We start from the raw sequence: 21,293 nt of genomic DNA, 5'->3' as shown, positions 1-21,293 counted from the left end.
TCTTCAGAAAAACAAAACGTCCGCTTTCCTGCTCCTCTGATGCTGCCTGGCCTGCTGTGTTCCTCCAGCTCCACACAGTGTGTTATCTCATTCCTGGGATATTCCTTTTTTCTATGTCTTTTCTGTTGACATCTGAGAGCTTGGGTTCGAAACTGACTGGATGAGAAGTTAAGAACTATCTTCAGCTTAGATTTCATTAGAACTGTTCACTCATACTGTCTATTGCTGTCAGAGATATTCTAGGCTCTAATCTCACTATTATTTTGTTGAAAGATTTATCTACGTAAGCTTTTCTCGTCACTCTTACTTAACACTGCCCACACTGTGCTATTGATGTTCAATGAGTAGCAGCTCCATTATATCATCACAAAGTTGCTCCAGGGTTTGAAAAATCTTACAAAGATATATGTATGAATTGTTTGCATGTCAGGTGATCCATCTGCGGATCATCAATAAATGTATCGAGTCTAGTTTAGAGCATTAGTCTTAAAGCTGAATTGCAGATTTGTCTCTGGTGAATAAACAAAAGTATTATGATTGCCATTTTTATGTTTGGTTAACTTGGCTTCTGAGATCTCAACTCTTATTTTAGATTAGTAGCTCAGCAAAATAACAAGAAAGAAACTTGATTAAACAAAGTAGCCAAACTTTGTTTGCAATGAATGCTGATAACCATTCTCCAGGCTCCCACACATTCCGTAGATTAATTAATTCAGAGTTCCGGTAATCTTTTTGTTGTTCCAGAATTGATTCAGTTGCATAGTTTCAACAGATTTATCTTCGAGATTCAAATTCCATGCAGTCCTGGCACTTACAGCAGTCTTTGGTAAGTGTCTAAAATTCTCCTTACTGTTATACTACGATTACGCTGGGGAAAACCTCAGAGTTGCAATTAAGAGTCTGGACTCACCTTGGCAAGTTGTGAGCTGGTATCCATAAGATGACCACAAATGTTGTTGAATTATCATCATAATCTCAAATAGGTCACCAATGTCCTTCAAGGAAGGGAACATGCTACTCATTTTCTGTCCCATTTGATAGAGCAGACCATCAAAATGATTCCTAAAGCAGCCTAGCAAATCACTCGGTTGTACGCATATGGACTCAATTAGGGATGGTCTAGAAATTAGGTTTCAGGTTTCTGGAGTATTCATACATCCCGGAGGACTAGTAAGTGGGAAACATCATACTCATTCTTAAAGAGGGAGATTCAACTAATCTGGGTATTTCCAGATCAATGACTGGGAAATTTCTAACTACATTTTACAAATACACAGTTCATGACACAAACAGGTCCAACAGGCCCAGGGCAGCACTTGCGCTCTACTGGTGCCAAAGAATGTAATTACCATGTATCTAAAGACAAATTACTCTGAAGGAACTAATTCAGAATGAAAGGATGCTGCAATTGCATACTAGGAGAGGTCAAAGAGCAATCATAACCTTGACAACTCTTGTGTAGTATTTAAGACCTCTCTCTTCATACATTCATTGTAGACTGATGTTCTCTCTTTTTGACAGATGTGGTATAATGAGATACACATTAATTAGGATGATGCAACTGATGGACATCAAACTGAAAGAGAGGACACCAGTCTAGAATGAACATGAGAAGAGAGAGGTCTTCGACATTACACAAAATAGCTGTGTTTGTGAACCTTTGAAACATGGAGAATTACAGTTCATAAAGAAGTTAAGGAGCCTTACTTTGTAATAAGAAGTGAACAGCCTCTGAGTATGTGCAGACACTACACCACAAGATACTCCAGACAGGTACCCCCAAGCGTAGGTGGCTATATTGACTTTAGGCACAACAGCAGTCAGGAAAATGGAGTTGTAAATAAAACAGAGCCCAAAGGACACAGCTAACAAGGGAAGGCTCTGAAATCAGGCTAAGCCCTCAGAGAAAGAAAAAGCCAGAAGAGAGAAAATAAAGAGAGACTCTGAAGGCAGGAAAAATACCTCAGAAGGCTTTGATTACAGGACCACCGAGCAGGAGGACAACATAGGGTTTGAGAAAAGAATCCTGAAAGACTTCAAAGCCATGGGTACTAACCAGCAACACTGAAGAAAAAAAGTATAGGATCAGAACAATTCAACTTTTGAATTTAAATTAGCTTTATTGTCACATGTATTCAGAGTGATACGTTCACAAGTTAACACTTACAACGCTTAGGTACAATGGTACCTAGGTAAAGATTCTTAAACACAAATTTTAGGATAAAATTAGAAAAGTAAAGAAATTTTTTTAAAAATCTAGCATTACAAACCTTCATGCCATTTAGGTACAGAAGTACAAATCATAGGAATAAATTAGAAAAATAAAGAAATAAAAAAAGTTCAGAATAACAATCTTTCCAGCCCAGTCTGTGCCAACACCTAGCCTCCAGACCTCCAGCTAGCCTCAACATTGACAACTATGACCCAAATCCTCACCCTCGTCAGTCAGGCACAGTAGTCTGTAGGGATGGCAACTCTAGCAGACACCTTGCCATTACCTCAATCCTTTGATAAGGCCTGTAGGAGGAGGTCTGGAAGCAGCATTTAGTACTAAACAGCTCCAGGCTTACAGATAATGGAGCAGTGCCACCCAGTCAGAACATTTTTATATGCTGCAGGTCTAGTGGCTGAGGATATGCTATTAAGACAAAGCAAAGGTCTTGAACCGCTGCAGTCCACGTGCTGTAGTTTGACCCACAAAGTCCTTAGGAGCAGCAATGAATACATTCATCTGTCTCTTCGAAAAAGTGAATGTGGTACCGCAACGAAGATGGAAGAGAATTTCAGTGAGAACTTCCAAAGTTTTAAATTGTTTAGGCAAATTGAAACAGGAGTATTACATTACTTTGTAATAAGAGGCTAAACCACATGGGAAATTCCTCATCCTTTAATGAGGAAAATTACATTTCAGTTAGATAGTATGATTGAAAAGGGATCAAGTGATCCAATCAACACAATGGCACTCAGGCTAATAACTGTTCCCAAGCTAAACAGAGAACAAACATCGCGCGTGGATATGAAGGAAAGCACTTTCTTCTTCATCTGTCAATGATTGTTTGGAAAAATTGGAACAGCTAAGTTTTTCACATAACTGGATGTAAACAGTCGATTTGGGCAGTTGTCCTCAGACCAAGAGTCAAGATTGCTGACCATACATATCACACCATTCAGTCAGCATTGCTTCAACTGTCTATTATTTGGGATCTCCTCTGCAGCAGAAATTTTCCAAAAGAGCAATATCTACATAACGTCACAACACATGGTAAGAGACTAGGAACATGACCTAAGGCTCAGTGTCTATTTAAAGACACTAACTGAACATAGGCTTTACACTTCACTAACTCTAGGACAGGTATTACATTTCTAGAACAAATTATCCAAGAACAAAGACATTGCATTCAATCCAAGGAAAACCAGAGCCATCAGTGAATTTCCTGCACTAAATTAAATGAACGTCATTCAGTGCTTCTCAAACATGGTGAATCAAGTAGTAATATTTCTCCACAACTTCGTCATTCTTACACAACCTATAAGAGCCCTTTTTGAAAAAGGTCAGCAATGGTAGAGTCAGGAACAGACTGTAACTTTTGAAAAGATTAAAGTGGAGTTACTTTTTACTGATACCAATGTTCATTAAAATTCAGGCATACTCACTGCAGTAGTCGCAGATGCATCATCTGCAGGATTAGTAGTCCTTATTGAAGCACAAATTAACAGAACATGAAAATGGGTCTATTTGATAGAGTGCTTTGATGGAGACTGAACAAAGGCATGCTGCTGAATAGAAAGAAACATTAAACAAAAAGAACTATGGATGCTGGAAATCAGAAACAAAAAAAATAGAAATTGCTTGAAAAACTCTGGCAGCATCAGTGGAGAGAAAGCAGAGTTAATGTTGTGGGTCCACTGACCCTTGTTCAGAGCTTCTGAAGTTTGGGTCACTGGACTCAAAAGTTAACTGTATTTTCCTTCACTGATGCTGCCAGGCCTGCTCAGTTTTTCCCTCATTAACATTGTTTATACTGATATACAGCAATATACTTTTTTGTATTATGCATATACAGAACACAAAATCTGTTCTTCTTTTGCTAGTTGAATGAAAAAATATCAGTGATTGCAGAGTTTAGATTTGTGTAGCTATTAAATTTCTGCTGAAAGAACAGTTGCGTGGGGATGAGAAAGGTTCGCAAACTCCCTCGTGGAACTGAAATTTCAGGTTGAGACAGACCTCAAGGCTTTGGTAACATAACTGGTAATAAAAGAAATCTTAAAATTGCTTCCACACACACATTCAAGGATTAAGGCTTACGCTAACAAGATACAACAAGTGTACAGTCAACATACCAGGCAAGGTGCAAATATGGTGATCCACTCTCGTGGGCAGCAGTAGATCAAAAAAAAAATCTTATTCTTGTTGAAGAAGACTCTCTTACTCTACAGCAATAACTACACTTAAATAGCAATGGAGGACAAACTCAGAGTTCCTACAGCTGAAAGATCTTATAAGGAATGCCACAAAAGGTTAGATAACACAGTCTGCAAGGGTGGTCAAAATTCACAGACTAAGTGATTCATTCTCTGCAGAAGCCAAATCAACACTCGACAATAGAGGATGATTCATTTGCGTTTGACTACAGAATGGTTATATAAAGTCAATGCCAAAAGAAATCCTATGGAAACTCCAGGGAGGTTATGCAAGTATCACCAAGTTCAGAACAACAGCCAGTGTGATCGAGGAATTTTTGAAGGACAAACAAGTTGTGCCAGGATTAGCCATACATAGCCAAATGTTGACAGAAGTAATGATTTCAACAAGATTTCCAGAAAATCTATGGGAAAGGCAAGCAATATATTGCATGGAGTCTAGAGCTGTAATTTAGGGTGCGTGGTTTATATATATTTTATTCTGAATGTTTTTAATTTTGCACAAGTGGCATATGAGATTTTACTACACGTATGAAATGGGTTTAATGATCAACTTGAAAGCATCTCTGTCACCATGATGATTTGTTTTAAAAGCACCATGCTGGATAGAGACTTAGTGGAGAGCAATAGGGATTTGCCTATATTGGGAGAGTTTATAAATAAAGTAAATAGTGTTGTGTACTAGGCTTGTTTAAGATTCCGTGTTTTGAGGACTTTGGGAAAACACTCAGCTTTGAAGAAAACTTAAGTTTTGTTTGTGCAGTTTTGAAGAAGTCTTGGCTGAAGCTGGATGTGTCAAATAGTTGCTCCTGAGAAAGGGAGATAATTTAGGTTTGTAATGAAAGGAGTTATATTAAGTCAAGGAGTTTACTTTAAAAGTTCTAGACCAGAAGTGTTTGATTAAAATCCTAATGGGGTTGTGTGAAGTGGACAAAGTCTAAGCTCAGTTATAGGATGAATCAAGGAAGGCGCTCAGGTTCTCATGAGCAAGAAATGTAGCCAAGCGTAGGTCAAATTCTATGCGGTTTAGAAAAGGGAATTCTCAACTGTAACATGATGTAGTTGGGACTGGGAGATTTTATTTTTACTATGTGTTGAAATTTTTAAACCTGTGACATATGTAAATTGTTTGGTTGTACTTTTTTTGCATAAACTTCTGTTGCATTGTTAAAACCAAATATGCAACATCATACGTTTCTGTTTCACTGAAAAATTACCTCACTAAAAGCAAAAATGAAAATCTATCAAGCCAGATTTCAGTCTTGGAAATGACTTGTCAAATAATAACATCAGCTGGGATCATAACAGAGGAAAGATGAATAGAGGCCGACTAGGACATAACACAAGTGGGACTGAAGTGGGAAGACTTCATTCAACCACAGCAAGCTCAGTGATGAGATCAACGACAAGGTTCTTTGCTGTGTCCCAGAAGAATTAGTGGACAATGGACTCCAATTTGTGATGAAGGATTTCATGAAGATCACTTGGAGTGAGACTGCTGGGTGTCAGGTTCTCTGCCCCTCCTCAAATCAAACAAAAAGGCAGAATGAGCAGTGAAGGCTTTGAAGTCACTAGGTTTGTAACTGAGTGGAGCTAATTTCCGAGTGATACCATTGATAATCGTCAGGAATTGGAGTAGAAGTTAAATTGGAATTGTTTGTAGGGAGGTTGTTAAAAATCAATTTAGTAGGTTTTACAATATGACCAGAGTCCAAGCATAATCTTTCAAGCCACAGTAAAACTAGAAAAAGTAATCACAAAAAGCACCTCTAGAACCAGGGTGAAAACTCTGTCCAACATAAAGCCGGAGCAGAAAATCCGATTCAGGGACAGGAAGTCAGATGCCATGGTCAAAGAAATGTATCAAACATTTTATATAGTCAGACTCCTGAAGGGACATCCAGGAGAGCATTGATCTTACTCAAGCCAGCTAGTAAGATCAAAAAGAGCCATGCCTATACCAAACCATCAGAAAATGTGTACAAGTGTTGAGCTCAAGTGAGCTGTCAGGATGTTGAGTCAGAGTTGCAAATCATCTCAACCAGAGAGATTCAGACTTTGAAGGGGGTTCATGGGAGAGGGTACTGAGGAGAGGAGTTGGTGATAACGGTGAAATGATGTTAACAGTTACAAACACAACATACGCATATTTGTCAAGTTAAACAACTGAAACCATGTAGATCAAGTAGAAAGAAACTCGACAAATGTGGCTCAATGAAAATCATGATGCAACTGATCACACCATAATGACTTGAAGTGCCTTACTTAGTGACAAAGAGCAAGCAGCCCCAGGGGCATTGTGCAGACACTCAATCCAAGATACTTCAGACCAGTATGTCAACGTGCAGATAACAGAACTGGCTAAAGCACAAGATAAAAGAACTGACAAAATCTTATTTTCATTCATGTTAGCAAATTGACAACTGTTTAGACTCATCTGGTGCTACAGAAGAGGAGTGTGAAAGTCTTGATTCACAGGATATTTAGGACAGCAGTGGAGGCTGCGATGGCCATTTGGAAAGAAATGAATGGAACACTTGCTTTTCCAATCCATATGACATCCAGAATGCAAAGGCTGAGGTTATGATGAGTATCTAGCTATTGAACTGTGCACAGTATTGGGTTCTACACTAGAGAAGACTGTTAAGATTAATGATGATACCACACAGCTTCACTAGAATTCTGCCTCATGTGAGAACATTCAACTGTAACAAAATATTTCAAATTTTCATTAGAACAACAAAATGATAGAACAATGTGAAAGTATGAAAGTAAAGTATGAAAGAACGCAACATAGGGTAATTGAAGCAGCAGTTCAAACATCTAAACAGAGGCAACGCTAATGTAAACAAGTTGAAGGCTTGAAAATTCACTTTCTGGGTCAGTGGTTGAAGCTGAACTAAATAATGACTATTCAAGATTGCATAGTGCAAGAAGGAAAAAGTAAACAAAGTTCAGAAACAAGATTGCCAAATGTGATCATAACTATTCACTCTGGAAGGTGTGTGACTCATATCCTCAAGGCACAAGTCAGGAGTGCGGTGGAATACCCACCACTTTACTGGATGAGTGCAGCTCAAGCAATACTCAAGCACCTTGATACCATCCAGGAAAAATCAGCCTGCTCAATTGGCACCACATTCATGAACATCCACACCTACTTCCACCAAGACACTCAGTATTACTGTTTACACCATCTCCAAAATGCACTGCAGAAATTCAGAGTCTCCTTAGACAGCACCTTCTCAACCTACTACCATCTAGTAGGACAAGGGCAGCAGATACATGAGAATGCCACCACCTTCAAGATCCCCTCCAAGCCGCTCACCACCTTGACTTGGAACTATAATTGTTGTTTCTTCATCATCATTGGGTCAAAATCCTGGAATTCCCTCCCCAGCGGCATTGTGGGTGATCAGACACCATATGGACTGCAGCAGTCCCAGAAAGCACCTCATCATCCCCTTATCAGGGGCAATTAGAAATGGGTAATAAATGCTGGCCCAGCCATTGACACCCACATGCCCCGAATTATGCTTTTTAAAATATGGACTGGTTAGGCAAATGATCTTCTGCTGCACTGTAACTTGTACACGTAACCACATCACTGAACTGTGTGCAATTTGCATACTGACCCCAAACACGTGCCTTGGGGCCCCATTTAGATGAAACACGTTACATAATCCACAAAGCAAGTTTTTTGAGTGAGCAGATTTTTTTTCTCTCCAAATGAGTCAACACAGCCTCTCAGTTCCTAAATTTCAACCTCAACTGTCCTGACTGAAAAATTACAGCAATGTTCCTCTTACAAGCCCTCAAGATGGCTCAATGTTTCATTGAGCTAAACTTTTCTCCTGCACACTAGATCAATTGTACTTCAGTTCACAGGCCACACGACTGTCGAGATGGTCTAATATAATGGTTGCCATAGGTTTCAGAAACAAATTCTGGGAATGTGGAAGTCTGGTCTTATAACAGCCTACTCCCACCTCTCCTAGGTTCATTGTGCCTCTAATTGCTGGGACAGAACATCTTTTTAGACAGCACCTGTTGGAGGTTTGGGGCATGTGCACAGGTCACCAGTTTGTCAAATTCTATAAAAGGGGCATTGTCTTTTTGGAAAACTAGTTGGCAAAACCTTTTAGAAGTGGGAGAGAGAAGAACTGGAGTTTTAGGTAGCATTTCAGTCATGACATCATTCATACAAGTGATGCAAGAATGTGTTATGTTTTGACACACATTCTGTCATTATTTGATGTTTCTTCCCTGACTTTGTGACAAGGAACACAAAGTTAGGGATCACGGGTTGAAGTGGAGAGTAATTTGTTCCCTTTCTAAACCATTACAGCAAATGGCATCAGCCACAATTTTACCAATTACACATCTGAGATCAGGGATCTACCTCATCTTTCTAGTGCTACACCAGATAATGCATTTAACCTGGGACATGAGGTACTCAGCCTTTTTTTTTTTATTATACTAATGCATCATGCTAGTGCATGGATCATATTAGTTATGTTTAACTGATTAAATAGATTTTCCACTAGCTTGACTGTGCTGAAACAGACAGCTAATAATAGCGCTCTTGTCCATAGAAACAGGCCATTCTGCTTAGGTACAATCTGAAAACAAAGTTTCTCTCTTTTCCCCCAGGAAATGTAGTTAAAAGACATTACTCATTTTGAAAGAATTCTGCTCCATTAGAAATTAAATAAAGTATTCCTAAAAGTGGATCGATTGTGTTTGAGTATTTGCATACCCTGCATGCTGAGAGAGGTTGCATTGTCTTGGCATGCAAGTATGTCACCCAGACTACAGGGCCATTTGTGGAACATCATCACCCCTGCATTTCTGTAATGTTTAGAACTGTTTGTTTCATTTAATACGAAAAGAGTTTGATCCCCCGAATTCTGCAAAACTAATACTGATGCATTGGGAAATGGGCTTAGGGTTAATTCATTCTCCTTACACTAAAAGTTACTGGGCTTTATCAATATTTGGGCAGAATGCAACAAGCTTGTGTTCAATAACCCAGTGACGTGCAATAAATCAAAACAACAGAAACACTTTATGCTTTTTTTCATTTAAACGTTTGGCTACACTTAAACCACAGGTACACGTGGTGCAAAATCCCTTAAAGATCCAGGTAACTTGGTCTAAAAGACAGGGGAAAGATTTAGAAGGGGCCTAAGGGCCAACTTTTTCACGCAGAGGGTGGTGTATGTATGGAATGAGCTGCTAGAGGAAGAAGTGGAAGCTGGTGCAATTGCAACATTTAGAAGGCATCTGGATGGGTATATGAACAGGAAGGGTTTAGAGGGATATGGGCCAAATGCTGACAAACAGGACCAGATTTATTTAAGATATCTGGACAGCATGGATGGGTTACGCCAAAGGGTCTGTTTCTGTGCTGTATATCTCTACGACTCTATAGATAAAACCATCACCATATTAGAATATACCTTTAGAAATCTAATTATGTTTTTAATTTCTCAACAGCATCATTGAAGAGGTGATTTGTGCACTAGAATTTATGCGCAATAAAAGTTGAATCCAAGGCTTGACCCAATATTGACAGTCTGCCAGTGCCTCATGCATGAGTTATACAAATGCTCCTCCTCATTGTCTTCAACAGCCAAATAGTAAAGCATTCTCCAAATAAATATGCTGGCAAATGTTCCCCTAGAATTTAGTAATGATGAACTGTGAATCACAGTATTAGTGCATGAGAATCAAATGGACAGAAATCAAAATGAGAAGGCGTTATATTTCTATGCAGAAAAGACTGGGCAAACTTCAGGGTTAAATTATCCTAGCAACTTCCATAACAAGTAAAACACCTCAAATGTTTCTAGTCTTTGGACATCATTAGAAAGCATTGTGGGAGACCAACTCAGCCACATTAATTTCACCTCCACACAAGTACAACAACTCTCTAGAGTTACAGGTTGAGGAAAAATATTACAGTAATGAGTCATCCCTTTGTAGAGACTGGTCAGAACAACCAACAACCGACTTCAAAAGTACACACAGCAAGTGCACAAGGCATTGCTTTCCAATGTTATGGAATAGATCTATTTTTGGGGCTGGAGGAAGCTTTATTCTGAAATCACCAAGAAAAAGATAGACAGACAGAGGACAGAAACATATTGAGATCTTTGATAAATTCTAACTGCAGCTCCCAACTTATGTACAAGGTTCTGCAAAGAAAAAACACAAGTAATGGATTTTCGAGGAATGGATTCTGAAGAAGGGTCACCAGACCCTAAATGTTAACTCTGATTTTTCTTCAGAGATACTGCCAGAGCTACTGAGCTTTTCCAGCAACTTCTGTTTATGTTCCCGACTTAGAGCTTCCACGGTTCTTTCGGTTTTTAATGAATTATCTGTATTTGACACTTAGTTGTTGGATTTTTTTTCCCAGGAATATGTCCAAATTCTTCCTCAAATACAATACAACCCATACAATCCCTACGGTGTGGAAGCAGACCATTCGGCTCATTAAGTCCACACTGACCTTCTGCATAGAGTCACTGCAGACCCACCCCACTGCCATAACACTACATTTCCCATGACTAATCCACCTAACTTACAAATCCCTGGATACTATGTGCAATTTAGTATGACCAATCCATCTAACTTGCACATCTTTGGACTGCAGGAGGAAACCAGAGCAACCGGAGGAAACCCACGCAGACACGGGGAGAATGTGCAAACTCCACATAGGCAGCCGTCTGAGGGTGGAATTGAACCCAGGTCCCTGAGACTGTGAGGCAGCAGTGCTAACTGCGGAGCCACCATGGTGAATGGGCTATTATATATTCACCTGAACAGAAAATAAGGCCTCAGTTTAATGTCTCACTCCAAAAATTACACCTATAACAGTGCAGTGCGCCTTTAGTACTAAACAACTTGACAATCTGGATTCTATGCTCAAGTCCATGGTGGGACTTGAACCAATAACTTGCTGATCATGGCCAAGCATGACAGCAATTTAAGTGCTTTAACAATCAAATCCCATTTTAAAACTAGAACAGACATTTTGAATACAATCATTTCACATCTGCCAAACGGGCTGTTTTCACGTGGATACAAAGTTCAAAGTGGCACCTTTCGGATAAAATGTTAAGCCAAATTGTTTGCTGAGGTGTTTACGGAAGATTTTATACAGATAATGGTGCAAAGATTCCTCCTGGCTTCAGGGTTAGATCCACAATATTTACTAAACATCTTAATAAACTGCATGTTAATTTTCCTTTGATCTCTTTCTGTACACTTCCTAAAAGGAGGTGGTTCTGATGATATCAATCCTTCTCTGAAGGAATTAGTAAGTTTTATGAAAAAATGCTGCTTTTGAAATTGAACAGGAGATACTCCAGACCAAAAATGTACAATGTAGCTTGCAGTCACTACTGATGTGTGTGCAAGGGCTTAGGTGGTGGCAATGTGCAGAAGAGGGAAGTGGTGAAGAAGGAGAGGCAAAAATAAGTTTCTTTGTAAAAGGTGGCCCACTTGATGTACCAAGGCTCAGTCTGGGCAGGTGCCAGTCTCTCAACTTCAAAAAGAACTCTGTTCAACCACTTCCTGTGTCAAAAAGATAGATGGTTGAATTCCACAGCACCCTTAACATAATAAAATTGGCCTAAGCACCTCACAAGGTGCTTAATGCTAAACAGTCTGCTTAATGAAATGGATTTTAAAGTAAGGCAAAGCTCTAAAGGCAGCAATGCCGACATCTCAAAATAATTATTTTTAATTAAGTCCATTGTGTGAATGTATCAAAATAACTAATAACTTTACCCCAAGTATTTGAAATACCTGACCAATGGGAAATGTGTTTCCGTTGAACAACTTAACATTAGCTTACGCCCTTTCTTCGCGATTCCTTTCCTGTCCTCAAGCAATTTCTTCTAGCCAATTAGCAAGCCATATTGTACCAAGTCTAATGGACAACGCGGTGTCAAAGTGGACACTAGAAATAACAATAGCAACTCAGCCTTGTTGCCCTTGCAAAGTCCTCCTTAAGGTTGGGTTAAGGCTAAAATTAGAAAGAACTATCAAGCAATAGCCTGACAGTCATACTCACAGAACTGTATCTTACAGACAGACCCAGCAAAGTTGCCCGTTCAGTTACCAGACCCTCCTGGTTTCTCAAATGCATGTAAATGCAGTCCGGTTCAAGTAAAAGATGCCTTTAGTTTGCTTGGATAGAGTCAAACTTCAGCGTTTGTTTCCTTGATAGGCTACTGTACAGAACCGAACTACATGTGACTATGTACATACATGATACTTTTTATGAATAAAAAGTATTTTGAAATAAAAAATAATCAGTAGTGGCAGGAGGAGTGCCCTCCCAGCGCCTCAATTATACATCAATCATCTTGTACAAAGAAGAAATGCCTTGGGTTTATTTGTTCTCTGTATGTAAAGACTGTACAGAATTGAAGTGGTCTAGTGACTATGTATATAAAGTTTTTTTGAATTAAGTATATTTTTGAAATTAAAAAAAAAGCAGTGGCAGGAGGAAATCTTCAACATTGAATCCTGTGAATTCTCACGACACCAGGGCAAGGAAGCCTCCCGCTGATTACAAAATGTACCACAGCCCCTCAGCTCATGAAACAGTGCATTTTTTTTTAATTTCAAAAATATACTTTAGTCATAAAAATATCTTTAGTGACCAAAGCAGTTCAGTTCTGTACAGTAGCATACGAAGAAACAAACATTGGAGTTTGACTCTATCCAGCAAGCTGATAGCATTTCTTGCTTGTACAAGTCTATATTTACATGTACTTGAGACTTTTTTTTTTGGAGGTGCGGGGAGGTGGGGGGGGTGGGAAGGATGTCCAACAACTGAATAGACCCCAATTTAACTTTGGCAGAAATACATTAGAATCAGTACTCCTCCATGTTAAGCAACACTTGGAGGAAGTACAGAGTTTCAGGGATGCAGAATAAATTTTGGATGGGAGACTTCAACATCCATCAGCAAGAGTGTTACTGCTTTTTAATATAGCAGCCCAATAATGTGAATGAAATCATGATTACACCTTTTATGTTCTTTTTCTAAAATCAACTTTATGCAACAACAAAAAACTCATTCAGATTTCAACAGCACTTTCTGTGGAAGCAAATTCTAGTCCCCGCTCGAATATTTGTCTGTGTCAGCGTCTGTCTTTGATACCTACTCTGACTCGCTTGTCTCATCTGTTTGCTCTATCCTGATAGCTATGCAAATTAATTTCCTTCAGGTGCCCATCCAGTTCCCTTTTGAAATCATTGGTCATCTCTGCTTCTACACACCTTGAATTCAACAATTTGCAAGGCATTATTAATTGCTGTGTAAAAGGTTTCTTCTTACACACTCTGACATCTTTTGCCAAAATCTTATTTGTGTGTCCTTGTCTTTGTACCTACTGCTAATGAAGATTGGTTTAGATGAATGAGGTGATGAAGAATTGTCATGACATTGCACAACTCTGTCACTCCTTGAACACAACATCTATACATGTTGCATGTAGAGCAAGTCAGCTCCCAAACTATTTCTTATGGAATTTGTTTTTCAAAAAATAAAAAAATGGAAAGGGTCTAGGATTTCCATCAAGAATATCACAACAGAATTGAGTGGCTGATCCTCTAAAATTCACACAATTTGACAATCAGCAACATGAAGTTTTAAAAGAGTGACGGAAAATGATAGGCCTGGTTCGCAAGTTAAAGTTCTATGTTGGGCCAAGGCCAATTTTGATGGTACTAGACAGGAACTTTCAAAAGTTGACTGGGGGAGGTTGTTGACAAGTGAAGGGACATCTGGCAAGTGGGAGATATCTGTATCATCAACAGCCATGGGTCAGCTGCCAGAAGACTCGAGGGTAGGTAACGTTGCACCATTATTTAAGAAAGGCTGCAAGGAAAATCGAGGGACCTACAGACTGATGAGCCTGACATCAGTAGGGGTAAGTTATTGGAGAGGATTCTGAGAGATAGGATCTATACGCATTTGGAAAGGCAAGGGCTGATTACGGACAGTCAGCATAATTTTGAGTGGGAAATGGTGTCTCACAAACTTGATTGAGTTTTTCGAAGAGGTGACTTAGAAGATTTCATAGAATCCCTACAGTGTGGAAATAGTCCTTCGGCCCAACAAGTCCACACCAACCGTCAGAGCATCCCACCCAGATCCATCCCCCTATAACCCACCTAATCTACACATTCCTAAACACTATAGGCAATTTAGCATGGCTCTCTCGTCAACTCTACTAGTTACATCTTCATAGAATTCCAACAGATTTGTCAAGCATGATTTCCCCTTCATAAATCCATGCTGACTCTGTCTGATCCTGCCACTGCTTTCTAAATGCTCTGCTATAAAATCCTCGACAATGGATTCGAGAAATTTTCCCCACTACCAATGTTAGGCCCACTGGTCTATAATTCCATTTTCTCCCTACCTCCCTTTTTGGATATTGGAGTAACATTAGCCACCCTCCAAACTGCAGGGACTGTTCCAGGGTCTTTAGAATCCTGGAAGGTGACCACCAATGCATCCACTACTTCTAGAGCTACTTCCTTAAAGTAATTTGTGATGTAGATTATCAGGCCCTGTGGATTTATCGGTATTCAATCCCAACAATTCTCTCCTAATATTGAACTCCCTCGGTTCTTCCTTCTCACTAAATCTTGCATCCTCTAACAATTCTGGTATCTGATTTGTGTCCTCTTTTGCAAAGATAGAACCAAAGTATGTATTCAGCTCCTCAGCCATTTCTTTGTCCACAATTATACATTCCCCTGTTTCTGTCTGTAGGGGACCTACATTTGTCTTTACCAATCTCTTTCTCTTCATGTACATTTAGAAAATCTTAGCATCAGTCTTTATGTTCCCTGCAAGCTTACCTTTATACTCTTATGTTCCCCTTCTTAATCAATCTGTCGGTCCCTCTTTGCTGAATTCTAAACTGTCCCCAATCTTCAGATTTATTATTTTTCTTGCCTCATCTGTATGCTTCTTCCTTGGATTGGATACTGTCTCTTATTTTCTTTGTAAATTATTGTGGTTCCCCCATGCATTCCAATTAGTGGTTATAGTGGACAGTGAAGGTGGTTATCTTAGAATACAACAGGATCTTGATCAACTGGGCTAGTGGGCCACAGAATAGCACTTGGAAATAATTTACCTAAATGGGAGGTGTTGCATTTTGCTAAGACAAATCAAGGCAGGACTTACAAGTTAATGGTAGAGGCCTGGGAGTGTTGTTGAACAGAGTCCTAGGGGTGCAGGTATATAGTTTCTTGCAAGTGGAGTCACGTGGTGGAGATGGCACACTTGCCTTCATTGGTCAGAGCACTGATACAGGAGTTGGGATGTCATGTTATGGCTGTACAAGACATTGGTAAGGCCACATTTGAAGCACTGTGTACAATTCTGGTCGCCCTGCTTATAGAAAGGATGTTATTAAGCTGGAACAGAAGAGATTTACAAGGATGTTACTGGGACTGGAGGGTTTGAGTTATAGAGAGGCTGGATAAGCCTTGGATGATCTTATATAGAGGTTTATAAAATCTTGAGGGACATAGATAAGGTGAATAGTCAAGGTCTTTTCCTAAGGTTTCGGGAGTTCAAAATTTGAGGACACAGGTTTAAGGTGAAAGGGGAAAGATTTAACTGGGACCTGAGGGGCAACTTTCTCCACACAGAGGGTGGTGTGTGCATGGAACAAGCTACCAAAGGAAGTGATAGAGGTGGGTGCAACATTTGGACAGGTACATAGTTAGGAAAGGTTTTGAGCAATATTGGCCAAACACAGGCAAATGGGACTAGTTTAGTTGAGGAAACCTCTATCTGGACAAGTTGGGTGAAGGGTCTGTTTCCATGCTGTTTGTCTATATTACTCTATGATAGCAGTTTTCTAGTTCTCTTCCTGGTGTTGAAATTCCTCTTTGGTCTGACCCCAATCACTATATCTCCACCAAGCCTAGAAACCCTTCAAGCAAGCTGAATTTCTCTATCTGACCTCAGCTGCACCCACTTAGCCCCACCAACTTTGGCCTTGCCATTAATTACCGAAGCAGCGCAATTCACTCCTTAAAAGGCATTGTGAGACTGTTACATAAAACGAAAGTTGTAGGGCTCTTCTGGTGCAGAGGTAGTATCCCAACACGCTAAGCCTGAAGACCTGGGTTCCCACATGTTCCAGAGGTGTATAATAGCATCGCTGGATAGGTAGATTGCAAGATACATAAAATGTAAGTTATAGTCAAGCAGGAATAATTCGGGTTTTACCAAGTGATTTTTTTTTTGGGGGGGGGGGGGGAAGAATTTGGTGACCAATTTTCCCGACCGCAGGCTCTCTTAATTAATTGCGTTATGATGTAATTTAGGGTTTCATGAGGTCCAACGTCTCAAGGTCTCTGCTCCATCCATCTGCCCCACTGTGTGTTGGCACCGATAGATTTGCTTCGTAGCAACAGGAAACCTGTTTTTTTGGCTAAAGACGGGGAGCTATTTGAGAGAGCTGTGGTGTGACCCTGGTCTCTAACCCAGAACCTGTTACTGTAGACAGTAGGAGAATTCAGAGTGCATACTGTACCCCCCAGCGGATATTACATTTCCTGCAGAGCAGGCTGGCTACAGTTCCACGCGAGCGGGTTTTTCTTGTGCTAATTCCCTACTAAAAATTATCACCAGCCAAAAAAAAATCCATTCCACCCACACCGTTTCGCCTGATATTTGAAGGTTTGATGCTGTATCCCACCCAGTCTCTCCTCTACTCCCATCCACCCCCGTTTGAAACGGAGTCTCTTCTAATTGCTCCCTCTCCTTGCCTTCTTGTATGTGCCTGTCGTAAAACACTCACTTTTGATGGCATTGATGAGCGAGGTGCCGTCCTTGATGACTTCCTTGATGAATTTGTTCGTCCTCTCCAGCTCTTGCTCGTAAGATTTGAGCCGCTCCCTGAAATCTGGACTGTCCAGGGAGCAATCGCTGAACTCCAGCGGAGGGTGGCCCATGTTGGATTCGCAATCTTACACCCACTCCTTTCTCGGAAATTTTTTTCACCCCACTCTTCCTCGGCTTTACCAGCCTTGTTTTAGCCGAGGGTCGGGGGTGTTTAACGCTCAGTCCTGTCTGTTCTTGGAATATGCGATTACAGCTGGATTTGTCACCGCTGATCAGCTGTTAGCGGCCGATGGAAACAATGGTTGTGGTTCTAATTGTTATCAATGTTGCCAAATGTATCCTTGCTGTTTCAAGGTTCTCTCTTCCTCAAGACGCCGGGCACTCTAAAAGCAGTGGCAGATATTTACAGACCTTGCCAGTTTGCCCCCACCCTTTCCTCCTCTAACAACCAACCCTCTATCTCTATGTCCTGCTGCAGGAGCTCATCCCTGGGATATCACACCCACAAACGAATCGCATCACCTCCCGGGGCGCTCTGCAGTTTGCAGCGCTCCCGTCACCGTCATAGCAAGAAGGCGGAGCGGAGAGAGGAAAAGGAGGAGAGAGAGGTTGGAACTTTTAACACATACCACACTGAGGCTTCTGACAGCTCACACTCGTATGCGAGATTCTCTTAATAGTTTCAAATTGCAACTTAATTCAAGGCAGTTTCGGTCTGTTATTTAAAAAAAAAAGGAAGTTTTTGCGAGGTTGTTTCGCTCTCTTTGTGGTCAGGTCAATTACCTTTTGGTTTTCTACTTTGTTCGTCACTTGAAAAAAAAACTGGAGGAACCAATATATGAGAAATTCTCTAATTAGAAGGTTCAGAAGTGGTTAACAGTCACTTCGTGACTGAATCAATGAGTGCAGGAGAGTCCCATCCTGGGTAAACTCGTTCACAGCAAAGGAGTGTTATTGGTATTAGGGAAGTTGGCATTTTAGATTTTTGGGCACAATGTCTTGTTTGGCGAATAATGGTCGGATTTCATTACTTCCAGGCTTAAAATTATTAGCTGTGTGACACTTTAACACTCTCTCCTTGTCTACAGGTTTAATACACACATACATAACACGACCAGACAAGGTGCCAAATGCTACCCCAACTCCAGGAAGGCCCAATGTGCAATGTGCAATACACATTTTTCCACAAGCATCAGAGTTCTTTTTACAGCATAGAAAGAAGGCCTTCAGCCCATTGTATCCATGCTGATCATGTAATATCTATCTATTCTAATCCCAAGTTCCAGCACATGACCCAAAGCCTTCAATGCTATGACATTTCAAGTGCTCATCAAAATAGCTCTTAAATTTCTTGAGGGTTCCTACCTCTTTTTTTTTTATCCTTTTAAGGCAGTGACTTCACGAACAACTGAATGAAAATTTATTCCTAAAATCCCTTTCAAACACCCTGCTCCTTATCTTAAAACCATGCCCCATGATTGTTAACCCCCTCTACTAAAGGAGAGAAGTTCCCCATCTATCATCTATGCCCCTCAGAACTTAGTACACCTTGATCATATCTGTCTTCTTTGCTCCAGGAAAAAAACAACCCTAACGTTGAAATGCAGCAGGTCTGGCACTTCCTGTAGAAAAAGAAACAAAGTTAACATCGAGTCCAGTGATTCTTCGTCATAATTGGTAAATCTTTTCTGCATCCTCTCCAATGCAATCCCACTTTTCCTATAGTGTGGTGACTAAAACTCCACACAGTACTCACTTAACATCATCTACAGCTCCACCATAGCCTCCTTGCTCTTGTATTCAATTCCTTGACTAATAAAAGCAAATATTCCATATGCCTTCTTAACTACCTTATCTACCTGTCTTACTGTTTTCAAGGATCCGTGGGTATGCCTACCAAGGTCCTTCTAATCCTCTGTACTTTCCAGGGTCCTACTATTCAATGTGTACTCCCTTGCCTGTTAGTCCTCCCAAAATACATCACCTCACAAATTCCATTTGCCACTCTTCAGCCCATCTATATCATTTTGTAGCCCAAGGCTCTTGTCATTGCTATTTACCACACCATAGATTTTTGTAACATCTGTAAGCTTACTGATCATATCTCCTACATTCATGTCTAGATCATTAAATATGCACACAAACAGCAATGGACCCAGCACTCAACATCTCCTTCCAATCATAAAAACACCCTCTGATAATTGCATCCTGCTCCCTGCCACCAAGTCAATTTTAGATCCAATTTACCAATTACACAGCATTCCATGAGCTCTTAGCTCTTTAACAAGTCAGCCACATCGTACCTTGTCAAAAGCATTACTGAAGTCCACACAGACTATATCAACCACATTACCCCCATCTACACCAAATCACCTCCTCAAAAATTCAATCAAATTTATTAAACATGAATCCTTTTGTCACAAAAATAAGTGACCCCCTCCAATTTTCCCCCTTCACTCTGTCATGGGATGAGGACATCTAGGTAAAACCAGCATTAGTTTTCCATGCCTATTTGTCTTTACAGAATGATGTGTTAGGTCATTTCAAAGTTGAGTCAACCACATTGCTGTGGCTCTGAAGTCACACATATGCCAGATTGGGTAAAGAAGGCAGATTTTCTTCCCAGAGGACATTATTGAGCATGATAGGTTTTTACGGCCTTGCATGACAGTTTAAGTCACATAGTTTTTACAGCATGGGAGAGAGGCTGTTCAGCCCCATGTGTCCATGCTGGTCATCAAACATTCAACTAGTCTCGTCCCACAGTTCTCAATCGTAATTACTAAGATAAGCTTTAAGCAGATTTATTAATTCAGATGGTCTGGTGGGATTTGAACCTATGCCCCAGAGCATTAGTCTGTGAATTGTTACTACTTGAATTACAACTCCACTGATATTATGCCACCCTCTCATTTAAGGACAATGCTAAAGTCCATCTGTACTACTACCCTCTGGTACATTGGCCAAAGTGATCAGTGTTCCTGTTCATAATTTCCCAGCATCCTTGGCGATAATCCAGCCATCTTCATGCTGTTCTCAGCATTGTTCCATGCTCATTCCCCTCCATGGCAAAAGCCACACTTTACTTTTGTCTCCTGGTCACTCTGGGTCCATCTCTAACTGGCACGTATGTGCTTATTCTAGACCATGACACCACTCCTTTCTCCAGTACCACCACAGTGCCTTGTGGGATTATTCACCAATAAAGCCTGCACATTGTGTATATTACATTGTGCAACCTTTGAAAAGTCTCTACACACCCCTGGGAGACTGTAGTGTGAGTTCAAGAACCACTTACACAATGCATCATAGCAGAGACTCATTTGTTGTTATTTGACATGCAGTGCATAATTCAGAACAGAGTTATCTTGAATTGATCAGGAACTGGAATACTGCACCAGTGCTCAAGCAAACAGGCAGCTGGTTTGCGATGCAAAGTGATGCTAACAGCACAGATTCAATTCCCGCACCAGCTGAGGTTACTACGATGGTCCCACCTTCTCAACCTTGTCCCTCGCCTGAGGCATGGTGACCCTCAAGTTAAATGACCACCTGTTTTCTCTCTCTAATGAGATAGCAGTCTATAAGATAGCCTATAAACTATAATAACATCCCAAATTAAATAAACCACAGCCCTTTAAATACTCCGTGATTACTTTGGAGACACAGCTTTTAAAACTAATTGATTTATGGAAATATATGCACAGTGCACTCTGTAGGTTTACCACACAGAGCAAAGAACAATACACAGCTCCACAGAATATGGTTAATTATAGAATCGTAAACTTCACCACAAAAGGAAACGACTTGTCCACCAATCATCTGTTATACACATCAGGGTTATCTCATTTCCTTGCTTTATCCCTTTTTTAAACAACTCTTTGTTTGAGTTTTTTTTCTAATTCTTTCTTAAATATAATGGTTGACATTTCAATGGCTACACGTGGTAATGCAATCTAATTTCTAA

The 21,293-nt window shown here is 40.2% G+C and overlaps 1 protein-coding gene across 1 annotated transcript in view; it reads right to left on the bottom strand.

The window, feature by feature from the left end:
• LOC125484854 (oligophrenin-1-like) overlaps window positions 1–17,899 on the bottom strand; it is a 76,153-nt gene extending 58,254 nt beyond the window's left edge. Inside the window, exon 1 of the mRNA XM_048605274.1 lies at window positions 17,283–17,899. Coding sequence (XP_048461231.1) covers window positions 17,283–17,436 — 154 coding nt within the window. The 5' untranslated portion in view covers window positions 17,437–17,899. The remainder of the gene's footprint in view (window positions 1–17,282) is intronic.
• Window positions 17,900–21,293: the final 3,394 nt, after the last annotated feature.

This window comes from Rhincodon typus, chromosome 14 (assembly GCF_021869965.1).
Source record: "Rhincodon typus isolate 14 chromosome 14, sRhiTyp1.1, whole genome shotgun sequence".
NCBI lineage: Eukaryota > Metazoa > Chordata > Chondrichthyes > Orectolobiformes > Rhincodontidae > Rhincodon > Rhincodon typus.
The sequence above is the reverse complement of the archived record's forward strand: the minus strand, read 5'-3'. Positions and strand labels throughout refer to the sequence as shown.